General features: G+C 44.9%; 1 protein-coding gene and 1 long non-coding RNA gene across 3 annotated transcripts; both read right to left on the bottom strand.

The window, feature by feature from the left end:
• Nucleotides 1-3,966: 3,966 nt before the first annotated feature.
• LOC137848415 (E3 ubiquitin-protein ligase Topors-like) lies at nt 3,967-9,984 on the bottom strand. 2 transcript variants are annotated; one of them, XM_068667523.1, is made up of 2 exons: nt 9,889-9,984; nt 3,967-5,219 (listed from the first exon to the last, which is right to left on the bottom strand). In XM_068667523.1, the coding sequence occupies exon 2, from the start codon at nt 5,135-5,137 to the stop codon at nt 4,154-4,156; it is 984 nt and encodes a 327-aa protein (XP_068523624.1). In that variant the 5' UTR covers nt 5,138-5,219; nt 9,889-9,984; the 3' UTR covers nt 3,967-4,153. The 2 variants fall into 2 exon arrangements, with proteins under 2 accessions (XP_068523624.1, XP_068523625.1); XM_068667524.1 differs by having other exon boundaries at nt 9,752-9,890.
• A 6,283-nt stretch (nt 9,985-16,267) lies between these two features.
• On the bottom strand, nt 16,268-23,402 carry LOC137848251 (uncharacterized). The gene is made up of 2 exons (XR_011091236.1): nt 22,689-23,402; nt 16,268-18,962 (listed from the first exon to the last, which is right to left on the bottom strand). It is a non-coding gene; the product is annotated as an uncharacterized lncRNA (long non-coding RNA).
• Nucleotides 23,403-23,569: the final 167 nt, after the last annotated feature.

Genomic DNA, 23,569 nt, shown 5'->3' with positions numbered 1-23,569 from the left:
ACAGAAGGAGCCTTTGGAGCATGGGAGGAGTGCTTTTATTCAATTTATTGAATTGAATAATTCAATAATTCAAATTGGTTTATTCAATTTGTTTTGTACACTGCTGCACATTTTTGTATCAAAAAGTGTTGACTGCAAATTTGGTAGGATGCTGACTTCCTACAGTAAACCTTCTGTAATCAGAGATATACTTTACTTGTAAGCCTTATCTGGAGCTACAGTTTTGAGGTTCTTGTCTCACAAGACTGAAGTAACAGAAATAACAGAGAGGAGCTATAGTTTGCAGACAGTGGGATTCTGCTTTTTTCCACTTGCCTGAATTTTGAGAATACTAGTAGGTGATATTTTCAAGGTGAGATTATGTCATTTCAATTAATTTTCTCAAAGTTTCGTTTTTTGTTGTTGTTAGGTCAGTTGTTTTTAATAAAATGTAAATTGAAGGTGTGCAGAGAAAAAAAAAAAAAGACATCATAGAGAGCAAGAGTGAGATTGGTATTTAACCAAGCACCTCTATTTTTAACCTCTACCAAAGATTTGCCTACAGCCCCTAATATACCTCAGGCTGGAAAAATTTCTTTTACAGCTCAGCCTGCATTAAAGATCAAGACAGGGAAAGAAGTCTCCATAGAGAAAATTCATATCGGAAACCCACAGCCACAAACAGCGTTGAGAGTAAACTGACTTTCCATTCTTTTGAGTCTGGTAAACTGTAATGTCCCTGGGCTACCATCTTGGACCTGCTCTTGAATGTTTTATGAAATACCTGAATGAGCTACTCAGGTTGAGCTGATTTGAAAGTTTTATCTTTCTGTAGCATCACATAAGAGTTATGAAGAGAGAACTTATTCATGTGAACTACTGGAGGGTTAAATCCCCTTCTGCCACAGTTTGACACTCCACTTTAGACTAGGAACTGTCTATAACTCTCACCTGAAATCCCAGAGACATGATTTAATGTCCTTGCAAACATTATGGAATAGGGCTTTTTGCAACACGGGATGTTATTAGCAAGTACTACAATCATTAAACTTGATGGGATATGAGGTGAGAACAGAGAAAGGCACATGATATGGTTTATCTCATTTTTACAGGTTTTTATTGAATAATTCAGAAGCACTGCAATAGCAGTGGTATGAGGTTCCAGACTGAGTGATGACAACGATACAGTGAAAAACTTTCACTATCCTTGATCTTTCCGAACTTTGTGCCTAACTCTCTTTCAAATCTAAACAACAAGTGGTCTTCGGAGCATTAATATTATTTCAGTTCTAGTTATGCATTAAAATATATTCATTTTCTGAAGTATCTGTTCTTCCTGCTATGATTATTGTTACTACTTTGAGTAGTAACTCAAGATATCAAAGAGATATAAACTGTTGGGGGAGAAGTAATTTGTCTTCTGTTATGATTAGTGTTTCTCCTAGATCTGATTTATTTGTCTCATAGAGGTCTAATGAGGTTCAACTGAATGCAATTCATTATTTTAAAGTTATAGTTGTAATTTCCAGCCTTTTTCTGCAAATCTAGGAAATACAACTTTATATTTCCTCAGCACTATTGAAACTGTGGACTTTATTATAAAGATTTACCTGTTGTACTTTCATCTTTACTTTTACTTTAGCCATCTTATTAATAAAAGAAGAAAACTGCATAAAGTTGTCCTGATAAAGTACATAGGGTGAACATTGTTGTTAAATGACCTAATGTTCTTGATCAACAATTATGCTTCCATTTTAAGAAAGGGCTTGGACATTACAAATCTATTTATATGCTATGCCTTAGGCTTGTGGAAATATTAAATAATCCCCTTAATACACTACAAAAGCAGCAGTGAACTCCACTCAAAACTGAGTGACCAAATACAAGCATAACAATTTTAGGCCTACAGACCTCAAATTCAGTGCAGTGACTTTTTTTTTTTTTTGGTCTGATGGAAGAAAATGAACAAATACCTCAATTCACTTTAACGGTATCAAAAAAGGTAAGTGATATCATTTAATCATGTGGCTGCACCTTCTGTTTCACTGCAAAGAAGTGCTCAGACTTCTAGGCAAAGAGACAGACTCTTTCATAAAGGACTTCAAGGTCAAATTCCCTTTGACTTCAGTGGGCTGTTACCATGCATATATGAACAAGGCAAAATTCTTGCTCTTGACCAGATGGTATTTTCATTGTTGTGAATGAACTGTTGAAATTCCAACAGAATTTTGCAATTAGCCTTGAGGATTTCCCTCTGCTGCGGAAAAGATAGATTCTAGTTAAACATCAGTTCTGAACCTGTTGTTGGAAGGATCTGACTGAATCTTTGATGTGTACCTTTCAGTCCTTCAGCCACACCTTAGGTGAAGTTTACCTAAGTACTCAAAAACTTTCTAATGTTTTTCTCAGCAGTTTCTGGACACACAACTTTGTGGGGAGAGGACTCCTAGCTATTCCAGCCCAGGAAGTTAAATTGTGGTTAATTACTACCTTGGCAGATGGCATGGACTCCTCAAGGCTGTTAAGTAACCTCGCCAGTCCTGAATGAGTAAGAGGGTAGAGAAGGGATTATTTTAGTCCTGGTTTCATTAGCACAGATCACTGCTCACTCACTTTCGCTTACAAAATCCGTTCTTGATAATTTTCAGTTACTTGATAACACAGAAACTAGAAATGCAGAGCCGGGAGTTTTTTAGTGCTGTTTTTATGTTGGTATCTGTTTGTTAGGGGGAAGGATTGATGGTGGTTTGGTTTTTCTTTCCTGAATAGATTTTTCTCACCCTATAGAGGGAAAGTGAATCAGAGTGAGGTGAAGGAGTTAATGTCTTGCTGATGTTCCCAGCACAGAAATAAGTAATGGTGAAGAGAGGGTGCATTGAAGACACCAGCCCAGTGCTTTGACTACGTGGGCAGTATATAAATCTGAACTCCTAGCAAGAGTCTTGTTTCCTGTTTGACTTAGGAACTTACATGTACTTCTGCTGTTTCCATTTTCCTCATATCAGATAATCACTACACCATGTGCTGAGCTAGAAAAGAGAAATTGGACAGAAAATGAACTTCACCTTAAAAAGCAAATTAAAAACCTAAAACAGAGATGATCAGTCTGGGTCTAACAGATCAGTATGACCAGTTATGCAAATATCAGTGCAGCAAATAGAGAATTAAGGAAACAAGTAGGATAACTCTTCACAGTACCAGTTTGAATTGAGGTTGGTTTAAATTATGTAAGCTTGACCCAATTTAAACTATTATGGTCAGGCTTGAGGTGAGTTCTGAGTGCAGATTTTAGACTTTTCAGTAGGATTCAGCAGGTGATTATGCACGAGGTTCAGATTGGAATGGGATAGCTTTAGGCACAAGCCCTACGTTTCTGATCAATGCTGGGTAAAAATGCCCTTAGCATCACCCTCAGAGAATGTTTTCCTTTTGGTTTTGCTGGCTTTTTAGCAAGTTCTCAGGCATTTTACTGAGGAAAACATAATTTTTTAAACTGAAAAGTACAGTCTGAACAGGGAATGGGGTGCCAGATACACTGTTCAGAATGACTCAGAGGGATTGTGTTAGGTTTACCTGGCAAGGTTTTGGTAGTGGGGGGCTGCAGGAGTAGTCTCTGTGAGCAGAGCCCCATGTCAGAGCAGAGCCAGCTCCAGCTGAAATGAGAGCTATATCCCTGCAGCCCCCCCCACTACTCACTCACCTGTGGCTCTTTTCAGTGATACCCAGCACCAGGACAGGAGACAAGGAGCACAAGGTGAAACACAAGAGGTTCTGTCTGAAAATAATCACTTCTTGACTGAGCATGTAATTGACATACTTTTCCCAGAGACGCTATGTTTATCTCCACTACTGCAGATTCAAAAGCAATGCCATACTCCTCTCCCAGCACATCTACCCCACTGGAATCATCAGGCACACAAGGAAGCAGCAGGAAAGTAGAAGGAAGCAGCAGTAGTAGGAATAGTGACATCAGGACATTGACAGCAGTTCAGAGACTTTTTCTGTGGTTTTTATTTTTTTGCTTTTATTTGTTCAGTGTCTGACAATTAGATTCATACTACTATTGAGAGCCTCTAGGTACCCCTAGAGGGGCTGGTGTTTACCCCAGCAGCTGGCCTGGCCCTGGTTTGCCTGCTCCTGGGGCACCACCCTAGTGTCACTGGTGCAATGCCCTCTAGGGGGCCAGAGAGTTGGGGGAGGCCGATGCCCTCCTTCTGGGGGCTTGTCGTCCCCCCCTTCGTGAGTGGCCTCTGCCCTGTTGACCAGCAGAAGGACCAGCCACAGCCTCCCCTGGCTCCTCCTGAGGCACTTCATCACCACAAATGGGAAAACAGACAGAAGAGGGGTGGCTGAGGCCCCCATGAGGAGCAGCAGTGGAGGAGCTAGGAAGTCCTTCTACGTTGGCTCTGGCAGGGCTGCCGGAGGAGAACACAGCAGGAGTGGAAGACTCTCCCAAGGACACAGAGAGCCCAGGGGAAGTTTCAGGGCTGTCTTCCAGCCCCATGGCAGCATGAAAGTTATCTAGGCTCAGCAGACGACGTGCCTCCCGAAAACATTGACGTACAATGAACTTAATGAGCTGGTGAACAAACATTACCGTGTGATTTTTCAGGTAGAACTGCAGCCACGGGACTAAAGCATCTTCTTGCAGCCCAAAGGTGCGCAGGCTGGACAGAATGAGGTCTTCCACCACTTCTGCTTGGCAGTTCTCAGCACGAAGAAGATGATGAAGTTCACGGTCCAGCCAGGGCAATAGGGGCTGGAGCAAAGCTGGGTATTCTCGGAAGAGCGATGCCCACAGAAAGGGATGGATGCCACCCAGAGGAGCACTGGAAACCAGCCCCACAGACAATAGCTGGGATGCTGCAGGGCGGCGGGGGCTGCGTAACGATGAGAGTTGAGTAGGTCTTCTTTCACGGCTGATAAAGAAAGAGGCCCCCACAGGTGGTCCGATGGTCACTTCTTCAAAGTTGTCGTCTGCCTGCACCGAATGCACAATGGAGGTCACTCTCCCCTTGCAAAGGGGGCACTCAGGCTTCCTCTCTGCCCAGCGCTGGATGCACTTAAAACAAAACCGGTGCAGGCACGGCAGTACATAGCCAGCATTACTCCACGTGTCTAGGCAGATTGGGCAGCGCTTATCTGGTGCTGAGGCCATGCTCTATGTGCTCTGAAGGGCTGGGCAGAGGTGGGACGACAAGCTGCTCCCTCCCACTGGTGCTGTAGCAGCTGCTGTCACACTACAAAAGGAGGAGAGGACAAGGTCATTGGCTGAGCCGGGGAGTGGTGGAAGAATTGTCCAGCACCCTTGAGGAAGAAACCCTTACAGCTGACCAGGAGGACGTGTCCCCACAGTGCTCACCTCTGCTCTTCCAAGATCACCTCCCGGGTGCCCTGCCTGAACTAGGCAGGGCCGTGGGAGAAGCTCTGCTGGCTCGAGGGCTGCTCCAGCAACTCGCAAAGCACAGAGCCAGGACCAAGGCAACCCTTGCTCCTCACTCTAGACTTAACATAAAAGCTCAGCTGGGACACAGGCGCAAGCTGACTGCATGACACCTTGCCCAGATGAACAGCGATGACCACACAGTCACAATCCATCACTTGCAGATGTCACTGTCCACCAGTCACTGACATCACAATTGGCTCTCACCCACAGCGCTTGCCCTAACAGTGTTCTAGCCTGCATCAACACTTGCACCATTACACACGTGTCTATGCCATCCTACAAAATGCCCTTGTCCACTCCATCCCCTGCATCATTTGGCTTCTGATGAACTTCCAAGTTTCATGACAGTTGACAAGGCCTTGGCTGGCCATGGCTTCCCAGGGCCCAGTCAAGTCACTCAGGCAATGGTACGCATTTCTTGCAAGGATTAGTCAGAACATTAACTGCAGCAGGTCTCACAAACCCAAACCGCCCCAGAACAACAGATTTCCAAAAGTGATATATCCCTCAACATATGAGAAAATTCACTTTTTATCCAACACAACAAAATGTGCAATGAAACTAAAGAATCCAAGAAATGAATTAAAGTCTTGCTCCTAGTTGACACTTAATGTTCACAATTGATGACTTAAATGGAGAGCCAGTGGAAGGAAAGCTTTGGCACAGTCAACAAAAGGGCACTCATAGCATCAGTGTGCTCTCTTCACAGTCCCTGCTGGATGCTTACCTATAACATAATGCTAGAGAAGTCACCACAGTTCCCTCAATGTACTCACCAGAACTCATCCTGATTCTGATGCTCCAGGCATCAAACCCACTCACAATGAAGGAAATACTCGCTGTCTTGGAATTAAGCTTTTGAACAAATGTTTGAGGAATTTTTTGCTGCCTCAGTCTTCTGCACTTTGAATGTAGAAACTACATGCCTGTACTGAACAGGTGGTACAAACATTTCTCTTGTGTGTCAGTGGCATTTGGCCCAAACTCACTGACAGACAGAATGTCAGTACAGAAGTACAGCATTTTCTGATTACTTCAGAAACTGGACAAAGGGCACCAAGAACAGGCAAGAAAGCTCTAAGTAGTAAATACTAGCTTTAAAGAAAAAAATACATAGGAAATTCAATAAATTAATGGTTGCAGAAAAGACAAAATGAAAAGTTCTAGAGAAGTGAAATTCATCTCAGTTAATTTGTTTACTATAGATGACTACACCTGAATTGCCTATTTTTCCTCTACAGTTAATGGAGAGGTGGTGATAATCCCCCCAAGGGGAAGAAAAAGCATACAACACTGAAGAAGTGCCGGATCAATACAGCCAGTAGGGAAAGCAGTATTTCTCTGCTTTTCTCACTCTTAAAGGTTCTGGGACACTCACTGCTATAAGAAACAGAATTATAAAGGAAAAAAAAGGAAGAAAAGAAAAACATAATCCCAACAAATGTATAAACTGGGAGAAAAGTGGCTGGAGAGCAGCTCAGCAGGAAGGGATGTGGGAGTGCTGGTGACAGCAGGCTCAGTATGAGTCCGCGGTGTGCCGTGACAGCCAAGAAGGCAAACTGCACTGTGGGGTGCATTAACCACAGCACAACTAGACAGTCATAAAGAGATGATTCTCTCACTGTATTTAGCATCGGCATAGCCTCACCTTGAATACAGTGTGCAGTTCTGGGCTCCACAATATAAGAAAGGTGTCAAGGTACTTGAAAGCATCCAGAGGAGGAAAACAAAGCTGGTAAAAGGGCTGGAAGGCACCTCCTATGAGAAGTTGAGGACACTTAGGTTGTCCAGTCTGGAGAAGGAGGCCAAGAAGCAATCTCAGGGCTATCTGCAAATCCCTGAGGAGAGGTAGGACAGAGGGAGGTGCTGGCCTCTGCTCCCTGGAAACCAACAACAGGGCTTGGAACAGGAGAAAGCTGCACCAGGGGAAGTTCAGACTGGACATTAGGAGAATTTTCTTTACCATGAAGGCAGGAAAACAACGGAACAGGATTTCTAGAGAGGTTGTTGATGCCCCATGCCTGTCAACATACAAGATGCATTTGGGTAATGCCCTCACTAATAAGCTTCAGCTTTTGGATAGCCCTGAAGTGCTCATGCAGTTGGACAAGATCTTCGAAGGTCATAGAATCATAGAAACACAAGGTTGGAAAGGACCTACAAGATCATCTAGTCCAACCGTCCTCCTATCACCAATACTACCCACTAAGCTGCTAAATCATATATCGTAGCACTTTGTCCAGGCCCTTCTTGAACACTGCCAAGGACAGTGACTCCATCACCTCCCTGGGCTGGGTCCTATCAAACTATCCTGTAAATTCCACTGATAGCAATACAGTCTCACCCTAGCCACTTTCCACAGTAAGAAGTGTTGTTCTCCTCCTTTGCTTGCACAAACACAGCTTTTCAAGGTAATGATGAGCTACTGTGCAGACAAAAATGTAACAAAAATATATTAATCTTGCTGATCCTGGTGCTGTGCCTTATGATCCAAGCATAATTTGTTGACTGATAATAGTATATAGGAGTGAGAAGAGCAGTTATAACTAATTTATTTCTTAGGATATCCCTGGGAAAATTTTAGAATCCTTCTTAGCAATGTCAAGACACCTCCAGCAGTGACACAGGATCAGTACCTCAATGACTGCAGGCAGGATGAACCCAACAGTATTCATTCTGCAAAAAAATCACAATCCACTTAAACACCAAGGGTGAAACAATTCATAGCCAAGTGTGACTTTTACCCAAAGCTAACAAAAATGCTATTTCTGACTTTCCTGAAGCTCCATTGCTAAATGCCAACACCATTGGACATTCTCAAATTTACTTATGTATCCTGGAAGACAGCCTCAATTTAGTCCCCAGGATAGGAAGGAACCTGTTAAAAAATTATGGTTCAAGAGTTTCTAACAAATTGCATGGACAGTGCTTGAAGAAAACCAGTTTCACAGCTCACAGACACTGAGATTCCCAAGACTACACAAATGCCACTGAATGCCTGTTTATCTTGAGTTCATTGTGTCCAAAGCTGTTTTGGTGAGAAATACTATCTTTGGAGCTGGAAAGGGTATTCCCCCAGTACACTTTTTTCATTTCCCACAAGTAGCATTCTTTATTGAAACACAGGGACTGCAATGAGTTTGCATTTTCACAGAGTCAGAGAACAAGGAATGGCTGAGGGTGGAAGCCATCCCTGGAAATCACCTGGCCCAAACCCCTGCTCAAACAGGCCACCTATAGCAGGTTGCCCAGGACCACATCCAAACAGCTTTTGATTATCTCTGAGGGAGGCTCCACCACTTCTCTGACCTCTCCAGCACTGAGAAGAGGGGAAGGATGAACTCCCTCCACCTGCTCTCAATACCTTGCCTAACACAGTTCAGGTTACCATTATCCTTCTTTGTGGCAATGGCACGCTGCTGGCTCATATTCCACTTGGTGTGCACCAGGTCCCCTACAGCCTTCTCTTCTATGCAGCCGGGTCAACCTCAGCATGTCCTAGCGCCTGATGTTGTTCCTCTGAAGGTGCACAACTCTGCACTTCTTGTAGAACTTCAAGGAGATCTGTGAGATTATTACTGCAGCCTGCCCATGTCCCTCTCGATAGCAGCATGTTCTTTTCATGTATCTGCCACTCCTCCCACTTCTGGGTTGTCGGCAGATCTGCTGAGGGTACACACTGGCATATCACCCACATCATCAGTGAGGGTATTTAATAAGAGCCGACCCCTATTGACCCCTGGAATAGACCACTAGTTACTGGCCCCCAAAACTGACTTTGCACCACTTACCACTGCTCTCTCATTCTGGCTGTTCAGCCAGTTTTTGTTCTGTCTCGCTATCTGCTGATTAAGCATCTCTATAAGGATCTTGTGCCTCAGCATCAAAGGCCTTACTGAAGTAAGGAAAGACAATATGCACTGCTCTCCCGAGACCTACCTACCCAGTCATTTCATTGCAGAATTTTATCGACTTCCCCTTGGTGAAGTCACATTGACTACTCCTGATAGTTTTCTTCTCTATCATTTGCCTAGAAATGCTTTCCAGGAGTAGCTATTCCACCACCTTCCCAGGCATTGACATAAGGCTGACCAGCCGGATTCCCTGGACAGTCCCCCCCTGCCCTTCTTGAAGACAGGAGCGTCATCTGCCTTCCTTTAGTCATAGGGCACTTCTCCCAGGCACCATGATCAACCAAAGATTATCAAGAATATCCTCACAATGACACCTGCCAGCTCCCTCAGCACTCATGAGTGCATCCCATCAGGGCCCATGGACATAACATTGCCCAGATTGCCTGAGCTGACTCTCTTCTACCACATATACCTTGTCTTTGCTCAAGCCTTTCACTCTGGCCTCTGGGATTCATGAAGGCTGGTCTTGCCAGTTAAGACAGCTTTGTTAGCCTGAAGCAGCCTGTTCTCTCCAGTCAGCAGAGGAGCAAAGAGAGCCTACAAGAGTACCTCAGGGTTCAGGTGAAGTCTCTTCCTCCTGCAGGTGCTTCTGCTTCTGCAAGCTCCATGCTGATCAGCCTCTCCCCCTTAAATGCCCCTCCCTCTGTTAAATGCCCCTCCCTCTGTTAAATGCCCCTCCCTCTGGTAAATGCCCCACCCTGCCCTCCTGGGTGGGCCACAATTAACCCATGTGGAATGGGTGCTGGGGTGCAGGAGGGCATGTGGTGATCTGTGTGGTGCAACAGAACCAAATCTGAAGAGTTTTGTGTCTGGGTTCTCCCCGTGACAGAAAAATGCGACCAAAATTGGGGTGTTTTGTGTTTGGTCAGAGGGAGGGCAGGCTGGAAACTTTGTGTCTCTGGTGCCACCTCAGTAATTACCCAGCGTGATCTCTAAGGACATAGAGGGGGAAGATAACACGGTCCTGGGGGACGTGCCTGTGACCAGGTGGTGAAGTACTTGTGTCTGTGGGTGTGCAGGTGACCTGGCTTGGTGTGCACGCCTGTGCAGGGACAGCAAGGTAAGGGAGAGCGGGATGTGCTCAGCACACACGAGAACAAGCAGCAAACGTAGTGAGGAAGACCACTGACAACCACCAGAGACCCTCAGAAGACCACCAGTGCATTCAGGGACATTGGCATGTTTATAACAAGTTATGGGAAATTGACTATATTGATAATCTCTCAGGAATGTAACAGATATGTATGTGTTGGCTGTTTATACCCCCTGTAGCTTGGACAATTTGGCACACACTCTAGGTGAAGCAATTCCCCGTGCATCTGGCACCGCAATTAAAGAATGCCTGCTTTCTGAAACTCCAAACTGAGTTTCTTCAACCAGCTTTTACCATATCAAGCCTAGAAAAGCTTGCTCAGAGTGCTGTCCGTGTGAGTTTTGAATGTCTTCAAGAATAGGCATTTTACATCTCCAGGTCACTCGTCTCAGCATTTTAGGAGACTCTTCTGTAGTTTTCATTAGTTTTCATGCCTTTATTTTAGTTTTCATGCCTATATCTGATCATTAGGTCTGTAATACTAAAGAAAGTGCCCCCTCCCCCCCCTCTATCTCCTTGGTGACTGCAGAGTGACCCAGCTGCTGGCATGGTCCTGCTATTGCCAGATCCCAGGGCACCCTCCTAGTGTAATCTAAGAGCTTGCTTATGAGGGCACCTGCCAACATTCCTCTACTGGGGGCACCAAAGCCCACCATGTGAATGATGCTCCTGGGCAGGAGCTGTTGGGCCTTCTGCAGCCTCACCACCCTCCTCCTGCAGCTGCTCCTCCTCCCCTGGGATGGGAACAGGGGTGGGGGGAAAGTAGCTGGGACCCCTACGCAGGGCAGCTGTGGAGCTGCTGGGAAGCTCTTCTGCATTGGATGCAGCGGGGATGTGATGGCAGGACAGGTCAGGGGCAGGAGTTGTCCCTGCAGAGGCAGTGCTGGAGGCCGGGAGGCCCAGCAGATGTCGGGCCTCCCTGCTGCAGTGGTGCACAATGATGTCAACAAGCTTCTGCACAAATATCACCGTGTGCCATCTCAGAGACAGCCACAGCAGCTGGATCAGGGCATTCTCATCCAAGCCAACGAGGCACAGACTGGACATGATGACACCCTCCGCTGCAGCTGCTTCCCAACATTCATGCCCAAAGAACTGCCTCAGCTCTCCACGCAGCCAGGGAAGCAGGGACTGAAGCAAATCTGGGTATTCTCGGAAGAGCGATGCCCAGGTGCTGGCCTGAACGGCACCCACAGAACAGCTGGGCGCAAATCCTGCGGTCAATGACTGAGATGCTGCAGGGCGGTGGGAGCTGCGTATGGCTGGGCCTCCACGAGCTCTCCTTCTACGGTGGATGACGACGAAGGCCCCCACAGGTGGTCTGATGGTCACTTCTTCAAAGTTGTCGTCTGCCTGCACCGAATGCACAATGGAGGTCACTCTCCCCTTGCAAAGGGGGCACTCAGGCTTCCTCTCTGCCCAGCACTGGATGCACTTAAAACAAAACCGGTGCAGGCACGGCAGTACATAGCCAGCATTACTCCACGTGTCTAGGCAGATTGGGCAGCGCTTATCCAGTACTGAGGCCATACTCTCCACATGCTCTAAAGGGCTGGGCAGAGGTGGGACGACAAGCTGCTCCCTCCCACTGGTGCTGTAGCAGCTGCTGTCACACTACAAAAGGAGGAGAGGACAAGGTCATCGGCTGAGCTGGGGAGTGGTGGAAGAATTGTCCAGCACCCTCAAGGAAGAAACCCTTACAGCTGACCAGGAGGACGTGTCCCCACGGCGCTCACCTCTGCTCTTCCAAGATCACCTCCCGGGTGCCCTGGCTGCCTGAACCAGGCAGGGCCGTGGGAGAAGCTCTGCTGGCTCGAGGGCTGCTCCAGCAACTCCCAAAGCACAGCGCCAGGACCAAGGCAACCCTTGCTCCTCACTCCAGACCTCCAAACCACGCTTAGCTGGAGTGCAGGCACAAGCTGGTACAGTGAGACTATGCACCCGCATATCAGCAGTGATGACCACGCGGTCACAATCCATCACTTGCAGACATCACTGTCTGCCAGTCAGGGACATCACAATGGCCATCCTCACATGCAACAATAGCCGTAGCCTGCACCAGCACTTGCACCACTACACACAACCATGCAAGGAGAGCTCCTGGAAGCCCAGCTGCACACAGTCTCCCTCACCCTTCAGCATCCCAGCCTTTGGCTGTGGGATCATTGGCTAGTGTTCCTCTGTGTGGCCTCCAACCCCACATCTGGGCATCACTTTTCCAAGACTGCTTTCCAAGCTTTGCTCCAGTCCCTGCTGCCTGGCTGCACCACAAACTGCAGCTACTTCTTGGGGCTGAGAATCCCCAAGCAGATGTGGTGGAGGACCTAATGATGTCCCACCTATGCACCTTCAGGCAGCAAGAAAATGTCTTGATCAGGCTGCTGGGGTTCCTTCTGAAAAGTATTACAGCAATGTTTGTTCACCAGCTTATTGACTTTAGGCACCAATGCATTCAAGAGGACTGCCATTTGCTGAGCCTACAGGACTTCTGTGCTGCCACGAGGCAGGAAGGCAGCCCTGTAGCTTCCCCTGGATCTGCTGTGTCCTTGGGAGAGTCTCCCGCTTTTGCCCTGTTCCTCACCACCAGCTCTGCGAGAGATCCTCTACTGACTGCTCCTCATGGTGGTCTGACCCACCCCTCTTCTGTCCCTTTTTCTGTACTTGAGGATGAAGTGCCCTGGAAAGAGAGGAGGCTGTGGCCAGTCCTGTGGCCAGTCCCTACACTGCTGTACAGGGCAGAGATCACTCACACATATTCTAAACTATTTTAAATAGCTGCTTTAAAAACATGAGTCCTTCTTCTTCCCACTCATACATATGAGAAGAAACAAAAAGCCAAACTAGAGCAGGCTGACTTTGCGTCAAAATAGTGAAGAATAGCTGGCTTTGAAAGTGGTTAAGCACAGGACAGATAAAGAAGTAAATATTCCCAGTTATCCCTGTCATAGTGTGTGATCTCTGCTCAGATTTAGTTCTCAAATACATGCCAAGCCAAAGGTATCTTTGAACTCATACAGCTTTTTGACTGATTTTGTATTTGTAATCCCTTTTGAGCTGATGTAAATCCTCTGACATTCACAGTATGCTCTGACAAAGATTGTGTAGCTATATATAGATACTAGACTCAGTGAGGTGAGACATGATATTAATGAGTGTTTTAGTAATTGTAAAGCATTTGCTTACAGCTATACTGTAATACAGTGATTTTGTTTTTAGTTCATAAATTTAGAGAGGAAACTGCCTGCCGGTGAGGTAAAGAAATTTTCATAGATGGTTGAGAAGGTAATAACAACAGGAATGCTGCTAGAATGAGCTAATATACTTCACACTGCAACATTCTTTGGAATAGCGTAGAGCACCCTAGATTCATGTGACAAAGAAGATATGCACACAACTTTACACACAAAGCAGTGGGTACTGAGGTGATTATTATAACAGCCAGTCTCATGAAAACAGTCAGTGCACATGTGAATGGTTGTGAATATAAAACCATGTGCATTAGAGAAACACTTTAGTGCTGAGTGCAATATTGTTATGCAAAGAGATGTATGGAATAGCCCTAATTTTTCCAGAAGTTTTTTCCCATGGTTAAAATCTTTTGGATATATATATATATATATATTAGTTTTGAGAGTCCTACTTGCTTAGCACTTTGAAAAGACAACATAGTTCCACTAGTGTGGATTCATTTGCTGTCTCAGTCTGGATTAGCAATCCCAACAATATCACTGATATGAAACATTTCCTTCTCAGTGGTTGATTGCTGTCTTAGAGAAGAACAGTTAAAAAAAAAAAATGTCTTCTGTTAAACACATGCACTGAGACAATATTTATTTCTTTTCATTCCTGCACACAGTGTATTTGTAAAGGGCAAAGAACAATAAAGATTCAGCACCTCATTGTTGTTTCATTGAATCAAACTGCACAACTCTCTACCAGTTGGGGAATATTGACAAGAACAAGATACACTGGAGTTTATAAGTTTTCTGATCAGAGACATCTGTACTCTCTCAAGCTCAGCTAAAGTCAATGATAGAAAGGAAAGAGCATGGGTGTGAGATTTTTTTTGGTCTTTGTGATATACTTGGTCTTGACCACATTCTTAAAGATAGTGTTTATCACTATGTTAGACAAACTAAACAGTTCACGTGTTCTGCAAATTTGCTGTTTTTAGAGAAAGAAAAACAAACAAACGCATGCAAAATGCATGCAAGAACGTTCAACATTGGGGTTATCTTTGTTATAAATGAAGTCTCAACTCAATCTGAATTGAGTAATATTTATAAAGAAATATTTATAAAAGGTATAAAAGGCAAGCAAATAGCGCTGGGTGTGCAGGGAGTCTACACTCCACCAACACACACACGAACATCAAACATTCTAAATACACAGAACATTGCTTTTACATACTAAACCAGAGTATGCCCGATTGTACATATGTACAATCAGAAAAGGTAACAAACAATCCTTTAAGTCTATTACTATCAATGTCTATTCCTGGGGGCGCATAGTTGGCCTGGGTGAAGTGCTCCCCTATCTTCCATGACTTATAACAGTCTCCATTTTCCATTCCTTTTCTTGATTACAAAAAAGTCTCCATTTTCCATTCCTTTTGAACACTATGTCTTGCTTTAAGTTGTCAAGCAACTCGGTCTTCAAGCTTTATGTGTCCCGTTCCTCCCGGATCTAAGAAAAGCATATCCATCTCCTCTTCAAGGCCAATAGTCTGGGTCAAAAGGCACGTCCAGGTCACCAGGGGGCGTAGCAGCAGAGGCCTGCGATGGTTGTAGTGGGGGGGAGGGGGGGGGAGCGATGGTGTAGCAGTCGGATCAGTAAAGCAGCCCGCAGCTCCCTCACGGTCTGGCAAACCACACGTTTCTGACTATGGTCCCACATGGCTACTTAAGGCCTCAGAGACTGCTCGCCAGGTGCCGAACAATCCCACTGCAACCTTGTCGTTTTTAGTTGCAGAGTCCCACGCCTTGACCTCAATTTGGTCCCATGTTTCAGGATCACAAACTGTCCGATTGTTAATAAGGAGAATAAGCTGTAAGGTTACCAGGACAGTCTTTGTTTCTAAGGACGTATGATTCCCCATAATGAGCAACTGCTTACCAGCGAGGGGCAGCTGTGTGCATGGCTCCGCTTCTCTCAGCTTGAGCTTCTCTCCAGATCCAGTGCACCCAGTTCCAGCGACTTTGAGTACGAGCTTCTCTGAGCAGTTTGCAGAGTCTGGCCGAACCTACCTCAGCGAGGCGATCAATGTGCCTGTTCCCGTCCTGGTCTCCGTTCTGCTAGCCCGTTCCTTTTCATTCCTTCTTTCTGCTTCTTCATTGATGACATAACTTCATTATATCGTGTTGCCTTTTTTTTTTACCTTAAGGGCAGGCTCCCCTCTTATACCCTTCTCCCCACAGCAGTTCTTTTCAAAAACTTTTCATTGGTCAAACAACTTTGCATATAACAGCAACAGCAAACACCCAGCAACTTCCGTGCCTTAACAGCTGGAAAACAAGCAACCCTAGATGGCATGGCATCTCCTGAATCACCCTTCTTTGTTCCCTCCAAACTCTTTTACATTCCTGATGGCCTCATCGTTAAGAGTCTGATGTTATCATTGACCACGGGGCTTGCCGACCCCCATGGCCACACTCCCACATCTCCCGTTTCTTTATTAATATCAACCATTTTCTCAACACGAATTACCACTCCATATACAACATCTTGGATCCCTGGCAAGGAGATTGTCACTGGAGCCAGAAGAGTTCTGAGAACTGAAAAGCTCTGTAGCTGTGAGAAACACTCTGTAGCCAATAACTTAGGCTCAGGCGAGGATCTCAGTGAAGTAGTAATTTATTCGCGATTGCAATGGCGGGCGCCCCACAAGCAGGAGAGAGCGCATCTACTAGTTCCAAAACACAGTTTATATACCTTTTGATGGCAGGACCCTCCCCTGTTTCCCCACTGAGTGGGTAATCCAGGTTCACAATCTATCTGATGCTTCACAAACAATGCATGGCCTTCAGTTGCCGGCCTGTTAAATTTCAAATTTCTTTTGACATTTTTACTGTTTGAAGTGGTAATGTTTCTTCACTTATCTGACTTGACTTGATACCGTGATTTTCACCTAATTGTCCTAAGGAGTCTGGTTGTCTGCATTTTACTAGGTCGCCTGCTAAACTTTCTTATCACTGTAAGCATATCTCAGTACCACATTCCCTCCTTCTAAACAATGTAACTCTGCAAAAACAACATTTCTATTCCCACAATTCCCCCCTTTTCTTTTTTTTTTATAAACTGTTGATTTTTGCAAAACCTTTCTCTAAGGTGTAATTTGATAGACTTCTTCTTTTTTGTTTTCTTTGCTTTCCATCTCCTCATTATCTCCTTATCTGAGTAAGGTGGTAGCTCCATGGTCATTTGTTTCAATAGTGCAGTTTCAGTTAACCACTGTACTAGTCCTCTTACACAGAGGATAATGCAGCAACCAATGGCTGTCAAAACTCCTACAACTACGATCAATGTTGCAAATATGCCTATTTTTTTTTTATTTTATTTTTTTTTCTGCCAATTCACTGGCAAGGGTGGTAAGCCCTTGCAATGCTCTTGTTACCGAGCCATCTGGGACACTATTGTTGGGTATAAGATTGCAACAATGGTTGCTCAGTATTACACACACAAACACACCTCCTTCCTCTGCGAGCATCATATCTAATGCTATCCTGTTTTCCCAAGCCATTTTGCTGATGGCATCTAGTTGTTCAGTGATTCCTCTCATTGCATCCTTGGTATAATTGATGAATCTCTGCTGATTATAATAGAAATAATTAATCCAATCCACATTTTTATTGATTGTTACCCACCAGAACAGTGACTCAAACCCTGCAGCAATTTGATTTCTGGCTTTATGTTCATCTGCAACTCCTCTAGGTACCCCAATAGAATCTATGTATACTCTATCATCAAATGATATTCCTAAGCCTCTTTTACTTCCTCTGGGTATTTGTGATGTTTCTCTTTCAAATGCCAGGGTGAAGGGTATAGCTAATTGAACAAGTGCACAAGTGCCTTCCCAATTAGATGGTAGGGTGGACCGTAAGATCTTCCCTCCACCATACCACCAGAGATCTGCCCTGGGGATCTCTAGTCTTGAGCAGTTTCCCATCAAGTCCTTGGTAGCACAAGGCAAATTCTCGTAGATGCCAGGTAGCACTCACACCCTGCCGTGAGAGGCAAGCTGTATGGTTACCTATAGCTGTAGAGAATGCAGGGGGAACCGTGATACTGTTATCATGCAAGGAACAGCAAAGAGAGACTTACAGGCCTCATTTCCCCAGGCAGTCTTTTCTTGGTACAATGCAATCATACATCACATCCCTTGGGAGTCTTTGGTCCACCACCATGGGAAAGGCACTATCTGGGCAATCGGTCATCCCGAGGCACAAGCATAGCAGTAGCTACGGTTGAGACTCTGGACGGTATATTTGACCCATTCTATCCAGGCATTCACATCCCCATACCTTGTTTGAACTGACACATTTCAGAGGGCTTCCTGTTTTCTCTCCTGTTTTCTCCTTGAGTTTCTCCCTTTCTCTGATGGCAATAGAGGATTGTTTCCATACAGCTATTCTCAATCTGGCTGTTGGGTCTCTCCCAGTTATTTGTTCTCTCTGCTCAATTGTCGTTGGGCATTTAGATCTCCACAAGCTAACACCTCACAAACATCAAACGTGACAGAATGTGGTACATAACCCTCTGTCACAGTCACCCATATTTTGATGGGGTATCCCGTTTTTGCTATTATCTGGTCATGCCTTTTGCAAGTTGCCAATTGACCAAGGCCTTCTCTGAGGCCTAGAATCACTAAAAACAAAATTAGTAATCAATTTTTCCCTGTCATTATTTTTAAACCTTAGGTTTCCAAATAATTATCGATACAAAAAAATAAGATGTACACTACTACTATAACAACCCCCCCCTTGGGAGCACTGCATTTCGCTATAGGTCTGTTCTTTCTTTCAATCACAAGTCGCAGTCGTTAGTTACCTGTGAAAATAAAGGTTAGTTTACAATTGTAAGCTCTTATCCTGCTCAGAGTCCACTATGAGATTTTTCTATTCAATTTCAACTTCCAACAAGTCTTTTGTAGGAACAGCTTCCCAGGTACTAGCGTCGACGGATGCCTTCACTCGAGTATAGTGAGTCCAACCTTTTTCCGCAGTTCTTACGGCTGTTTCAGTGGTTAGTAATTGTCCTTCCCATTCAGGCCAGAGTTGACTCTTTCCAGGTCCGAATCAGGACCCGGTTTCCTGGGTGATGGTGGTGAATGGGGAATTCCAAAGGTGGGGTTTGAGCCGACAACCCACAGGTCCTGAGAAATGACAAAGAAGAGGACAACCCCAGAATACAGTTCTTAAGAAAACTCTCTGGTTTTGAATTGTGGTATCTCATCCCTTCTGCCCAGATAGGGCAATCTGAACAGCATCTCATATGGTGAAATTCCTATGTCCTTTCTTGGTGCTGTTTAAACCTGTAGGAGTAAGCATTTTACCCAAGGAAGTTGGGTTTCTAACACTAGTTTAGTTAATTGCTTCTTTAATGTCTGATTCATTAGCTCCACCTTCCCAGAAGAGGAGGGGTGCCAGGGGCTGTGAAAATCCCACTCAATCGCTAAGGCCCGCTTTAACCCTTGCAGTAAAGCTTTACACCCATCCAGACACGTGGTCAATTAGGACAAACAAGTAACTCAGTAAAATTTACCTGTATACTTTGGAAAGGTCAAACCCCTGGCTCCCGTCCCCCTCTAGATGGGTTACAGAAGATCTTTTTATTTACCTTTTGACATATGGTACATCCTCTACATATGTGCTTTGCTAAAGTGTATATTCCTATACAGACATACTTTCGTAGCACAACATCACACGTTGCTTGCACCTCCCAATGACTCTTTTGATGTAAAACAGTTAATATTTGCCTCATTATCACTTTATTCAGCATTTCTCTCCCATCAAGGAGTATCCATTTTCTTTCAGACTTCATAGCTCCTGATTCCTTAAAAAAATCTTTCTTTTAAAACTTTTTAGTTCTTTCTTAATTTTCAACAATTCCCTGAATCCTCTCTGCATTTATCCTGTTTTCCTTCAGACATTAGATGCCTTAAATACCTGACTTCTCTTTCTCCATATTGTAATTTATTTTTCAATACTCCCAAGCCCTGCTTTCCCAGAAAGTTGAATAGCTTGTTAGTAGCTTTCTTCACAACTCTTTTCTCCTGTCCTGACAATAGAAAATGATCCACATATTTGTTAACATTAATACCTCCTTGGGAGGTTGTAATTGCTCCAAAATCTATTTATTTTTATTTTTATTATTATTATTATTATTATTTTTTTTTTTTTAAAATTTACCCAAATGGATAGGTGGCCCTGTAAACCCCTGAGGTAAAATTGGATAAATTTGTCCACCTATATTGTTGCTTCCGCCCCCATTTCAGGGTCTTTCCAGTCAGAGGTGAACACACATGTATGTTTGCTCTCAGGGCCTGAGAGCACTCCATTAATAACACTGTTATTCCAGTCTAACAATTTACTATTTGAATGCCCAATTTAATCATCAAATCCCTTCTCAACAAGTTAGTCCCTGCCTTGGGTACATACAATAATTACCCAGTGATCATTTTATCCCCTGGTCTCAGCTTGGTATCCCTCAAAAGTGGTACTGTTATCCCAGTTCCTTCTGCCCCCGTCACTTTTTAGGGTTTCATTAGTTAATTTAATCCCTGATACTTTACAAGTCAGTAATGACCTAGCTGTTCCCCAGTGTATTGGGTTTGATGGCAAGGTTCGGGAGCTGTGAGTGGGGGGCGTGGGAAACTGCAGTGGCAGCCCCCGTGAGAAAAACCCAGAAGCCTCCCCGTGGCAGGTAATTCAATTCAATTTCAAACACTTTCATCCGGCCCCTAAGGGGCTCACTGCCGCCCAGAGCCAAGCCATGAGCAATACAGTCCGTGCCTCTGTGAGAGCACATCCACGAAAACAAACAAACAAAGAAACAAACAAAAACCTGCTGCTCAACAGCAGTTGGGAGAGCGAGAAGCCCCCCCGCAGACACCAAAGTCAGTGCAGAAGGAGGGGGAGGAGGCGCTCCAGGCGCTGGAGCCGAAGCCCCCCTGCGGCCGCTGGAGAGGCTCCTGGTGGAGCAGGCTGTTCCCCCCCACCGTCCCCCTCCCCGATGCTTGGGAAACTGACCAAACACCACAGCAAATATACCAAAACTTCTAGACTGTTACTTAGATAATGCCTACATCCCCTTTCCCTGCTCATTCAACTTCAAACAGCTCTGTTAAATACTACATACCACACCTTTAACCCCTTCAGCAACCCTTTTAACACTTCCTTTATCTTTCTCCAGCCTGTACTTTAATACCAGCACCAAAGGCTCAGTCAGGGTCCAACTTAATTCCATACTTTTTCCCTCCAAGATAAACAACATATCAATATAGCATATTTCATCCCATTTTCCTTCTTCCCTCCTTCTTCCACTCCACATATTCCTATTCGAAGTGGCCAGCCTGGCCACACTTAAAACATCTTATCAAAGCCTGTCCCTGCTAGGACTCAGGCCACAACACAGGCAGCCTTCTTTGCCTGCCATTCCTTCATCTCTCTTCCTCTCCTTTCCATCCTGGCCCTGACTCCCCCTGAAGATTTTCTTCCTCTTTCTCCAACCCTCTGCCTCACTACCCGCTGCACTGTCAATACCATTAGTTTCGCTCTTTTTTTTTTTTTTTTTTTCCTTCTTATCTCCCCTTCGGACACACACCTCCATGGCCTCCCGCAGGAGGGTCCCCCAGTGACTGTTCACTACATCCCCCCACCTTCTGAATCATTTTCTGCGTATTTTGCCAGGCTTTAATCACACAATGAACTTTCAAGAGCCCTTGGGTTACTGGGTCCTCAGGTCTCATCCCCAAGTACTTTCTCATTCTGACCCCAAGTCTCTCATATGATTTCTGTGTTGCACACTATTATTATTCCAGCCAGGATTGGCAAGTGGGTATTTCTGCCCTGCCGGTATTACCCCTGGTCCTGGAGGATGAGCTCTTTCCCATTCTTGTATAGCAGCTCTCCTCCTGATCATTCCCATTTCTTTCCCTGTAAACAACATACTTATAGACATAATTCCCTCCCCCAAGAGTATAAATCAGGTCGTAGGAACTGGTCTAATTGTTCAACTAGGCTGTCGGGGTCCTCGAATAAAGACTTCCTCTCCTTCTTAAAAGTCCTAACCTCTCTGCTGGTAAGGAGGAGGGGGTAGTTCACCTAAGAGGATACACAGTTAGTGTTAGTACTGTTAGTATCAGGGAAGGCAAAATTCTTAATATCTCTTCTACCTTGTTCTAATTCTTGCCGGAGCCTAGGGTACGATACTTTTTTTTTAGGGACAGTGTTAATTATAGTCCCTGTCTCCCTTCCTGGAGTGACTGCTGCTGCCACCAGTTCAATATTAAGATTATAGGGAGCATAACTTGGCTCCTTCTCTGAAAAAGGAATCTTCTTGTTTGCACATAAATTTAAAGCCTGAATTTTCATCAGACCCGTATTTTGGCCAAAATACTGCTGTTTCCTTAATTGGTTCTTTTGTCCAGACTGATACACAATATTTAACCTTTTTTTTTTTTTTTAATTATTTTTCTTTTACAATCCCTCTAATTTTGGGATTATGTTTCCAATCTCTTATAATTCTTCAGGAAGAACTATTAGTAGGCACTCCCCCAGGGATATCTCCCTGTCCCCTGGAACTCATATCTTCCCATTTTTCCTAACCCTCGCCCGTATGTGCTACAGAAATTTCCCTTCTGCAGTGTACCACACACCAACGTACTGAAAAATGGGGGTGTACCGCCAAGCACTTCCCTGTGCCAGCGTTACCGCACACCTATGAGTTTACCAGATTCCCTGGAACTCGTACTTCCCATCTTTCCTAACCCTCGCCAGTATGTGCTACAGAAATTTCCCTTCTGCAGTGTACCACACACCAACGTACTGAAAGATGGGGGTGTACCGCCAAGCACTTCCCCGTGCCAGCGTTACCGCACACCTGAGTTTACCAGATTCCCTGGTGTACTTCCAAGCACTTCCCCGTGCAAGGATTACCGTACACCAGATTCCCCTGGTGTAGTGCCAGCACTTCCCCGTGCAAGGGCTTACCATACACCAGATACCCGACCCCCAAGGCAATACTTAATATTTCTTACCTTGGTCTGTGCACAGAGTTACCGGATCGATTCTTAAAAACCCGGAGTGCCTACCTTCTTCCTTTCCCCACTACTTCACGGATCCTGCCTCTTTAACCAGTCTCGGGCCCTCTGTCAGCTTTCCGCAGAACCGCCACCGTCGATGCACAGGACCGCTGAAATCAGCGGGGCATGCCTTCCTGCTGCTGCGGCGGTGGAGCTCCCCAGTAGGTGACTGGATCCCGGACGAGCCCCCAAATTGTGAGAAACACTCTGTAGCCAATAACTTAGGCTCAGGCGAGGATCTCAGTGAAGTAGTAATTTATTCGCGATTGCAATGGCGGGCGCCCCACAAGCAGGAGAGAGCGCATCTACTAGTTCCAAAACACAGTTTATATACCTTTTGATGGCAGGACCCTCCCCTGTTTCCCCACTGAGTGGGTAATCCAGGTTCACAATCTATCTGATGCTTCACAAACAATGCATGGCCTTCAGTTGCCGGCCTGTTAAATTTCAAATTTCTTTTGACATTTTTACTGTTTGAAGTGGTAATGTTTCTTCACTTATCTGACTTGACTTGATACCGTGATTTTCACCTAATTGTCCTAAGGAGTCTGGTTGTCTGCATTTTACTAGGTCGCCTGCTAAACTTTCTTATCACTGTAAGCATATCTCAGTACCACATTCCCTCCTTCTAAACAATGTAACTCTGCAAAAACAACATTTCTATTCCCACAGTAGCCAAGAGCTACTGCGTGCTGAAGAATCAGGGTACAAGTGACAACATTTTGAAGTCTCTGTGGCTGGAATCCAATGCAAGTTTTGTTTGCTTGTTTGTCTTCCTGCAGGAAATACCACATGGAGGTACTCTATATTCATTATAGAGTATTTTCATTGTATAT

The sequence above is a fragment of the Anas acuta genome, chromosome Z (assembly GCF_963932015.1).
Source record: "Anas acuta chromosome Z, bAnaAcu1.1, whole genome shotgun sequence".
NCBI lineage: Eukaryota > Metazoa > Chordata > Aves > Anseriformes > Anatidae > Anas > Anas acuta.
The sequence above is the reverse complement of the archived record's forward strand: the minus strand, read 5'-3'. Positions and strand labels throughout refer to the sequence as shown.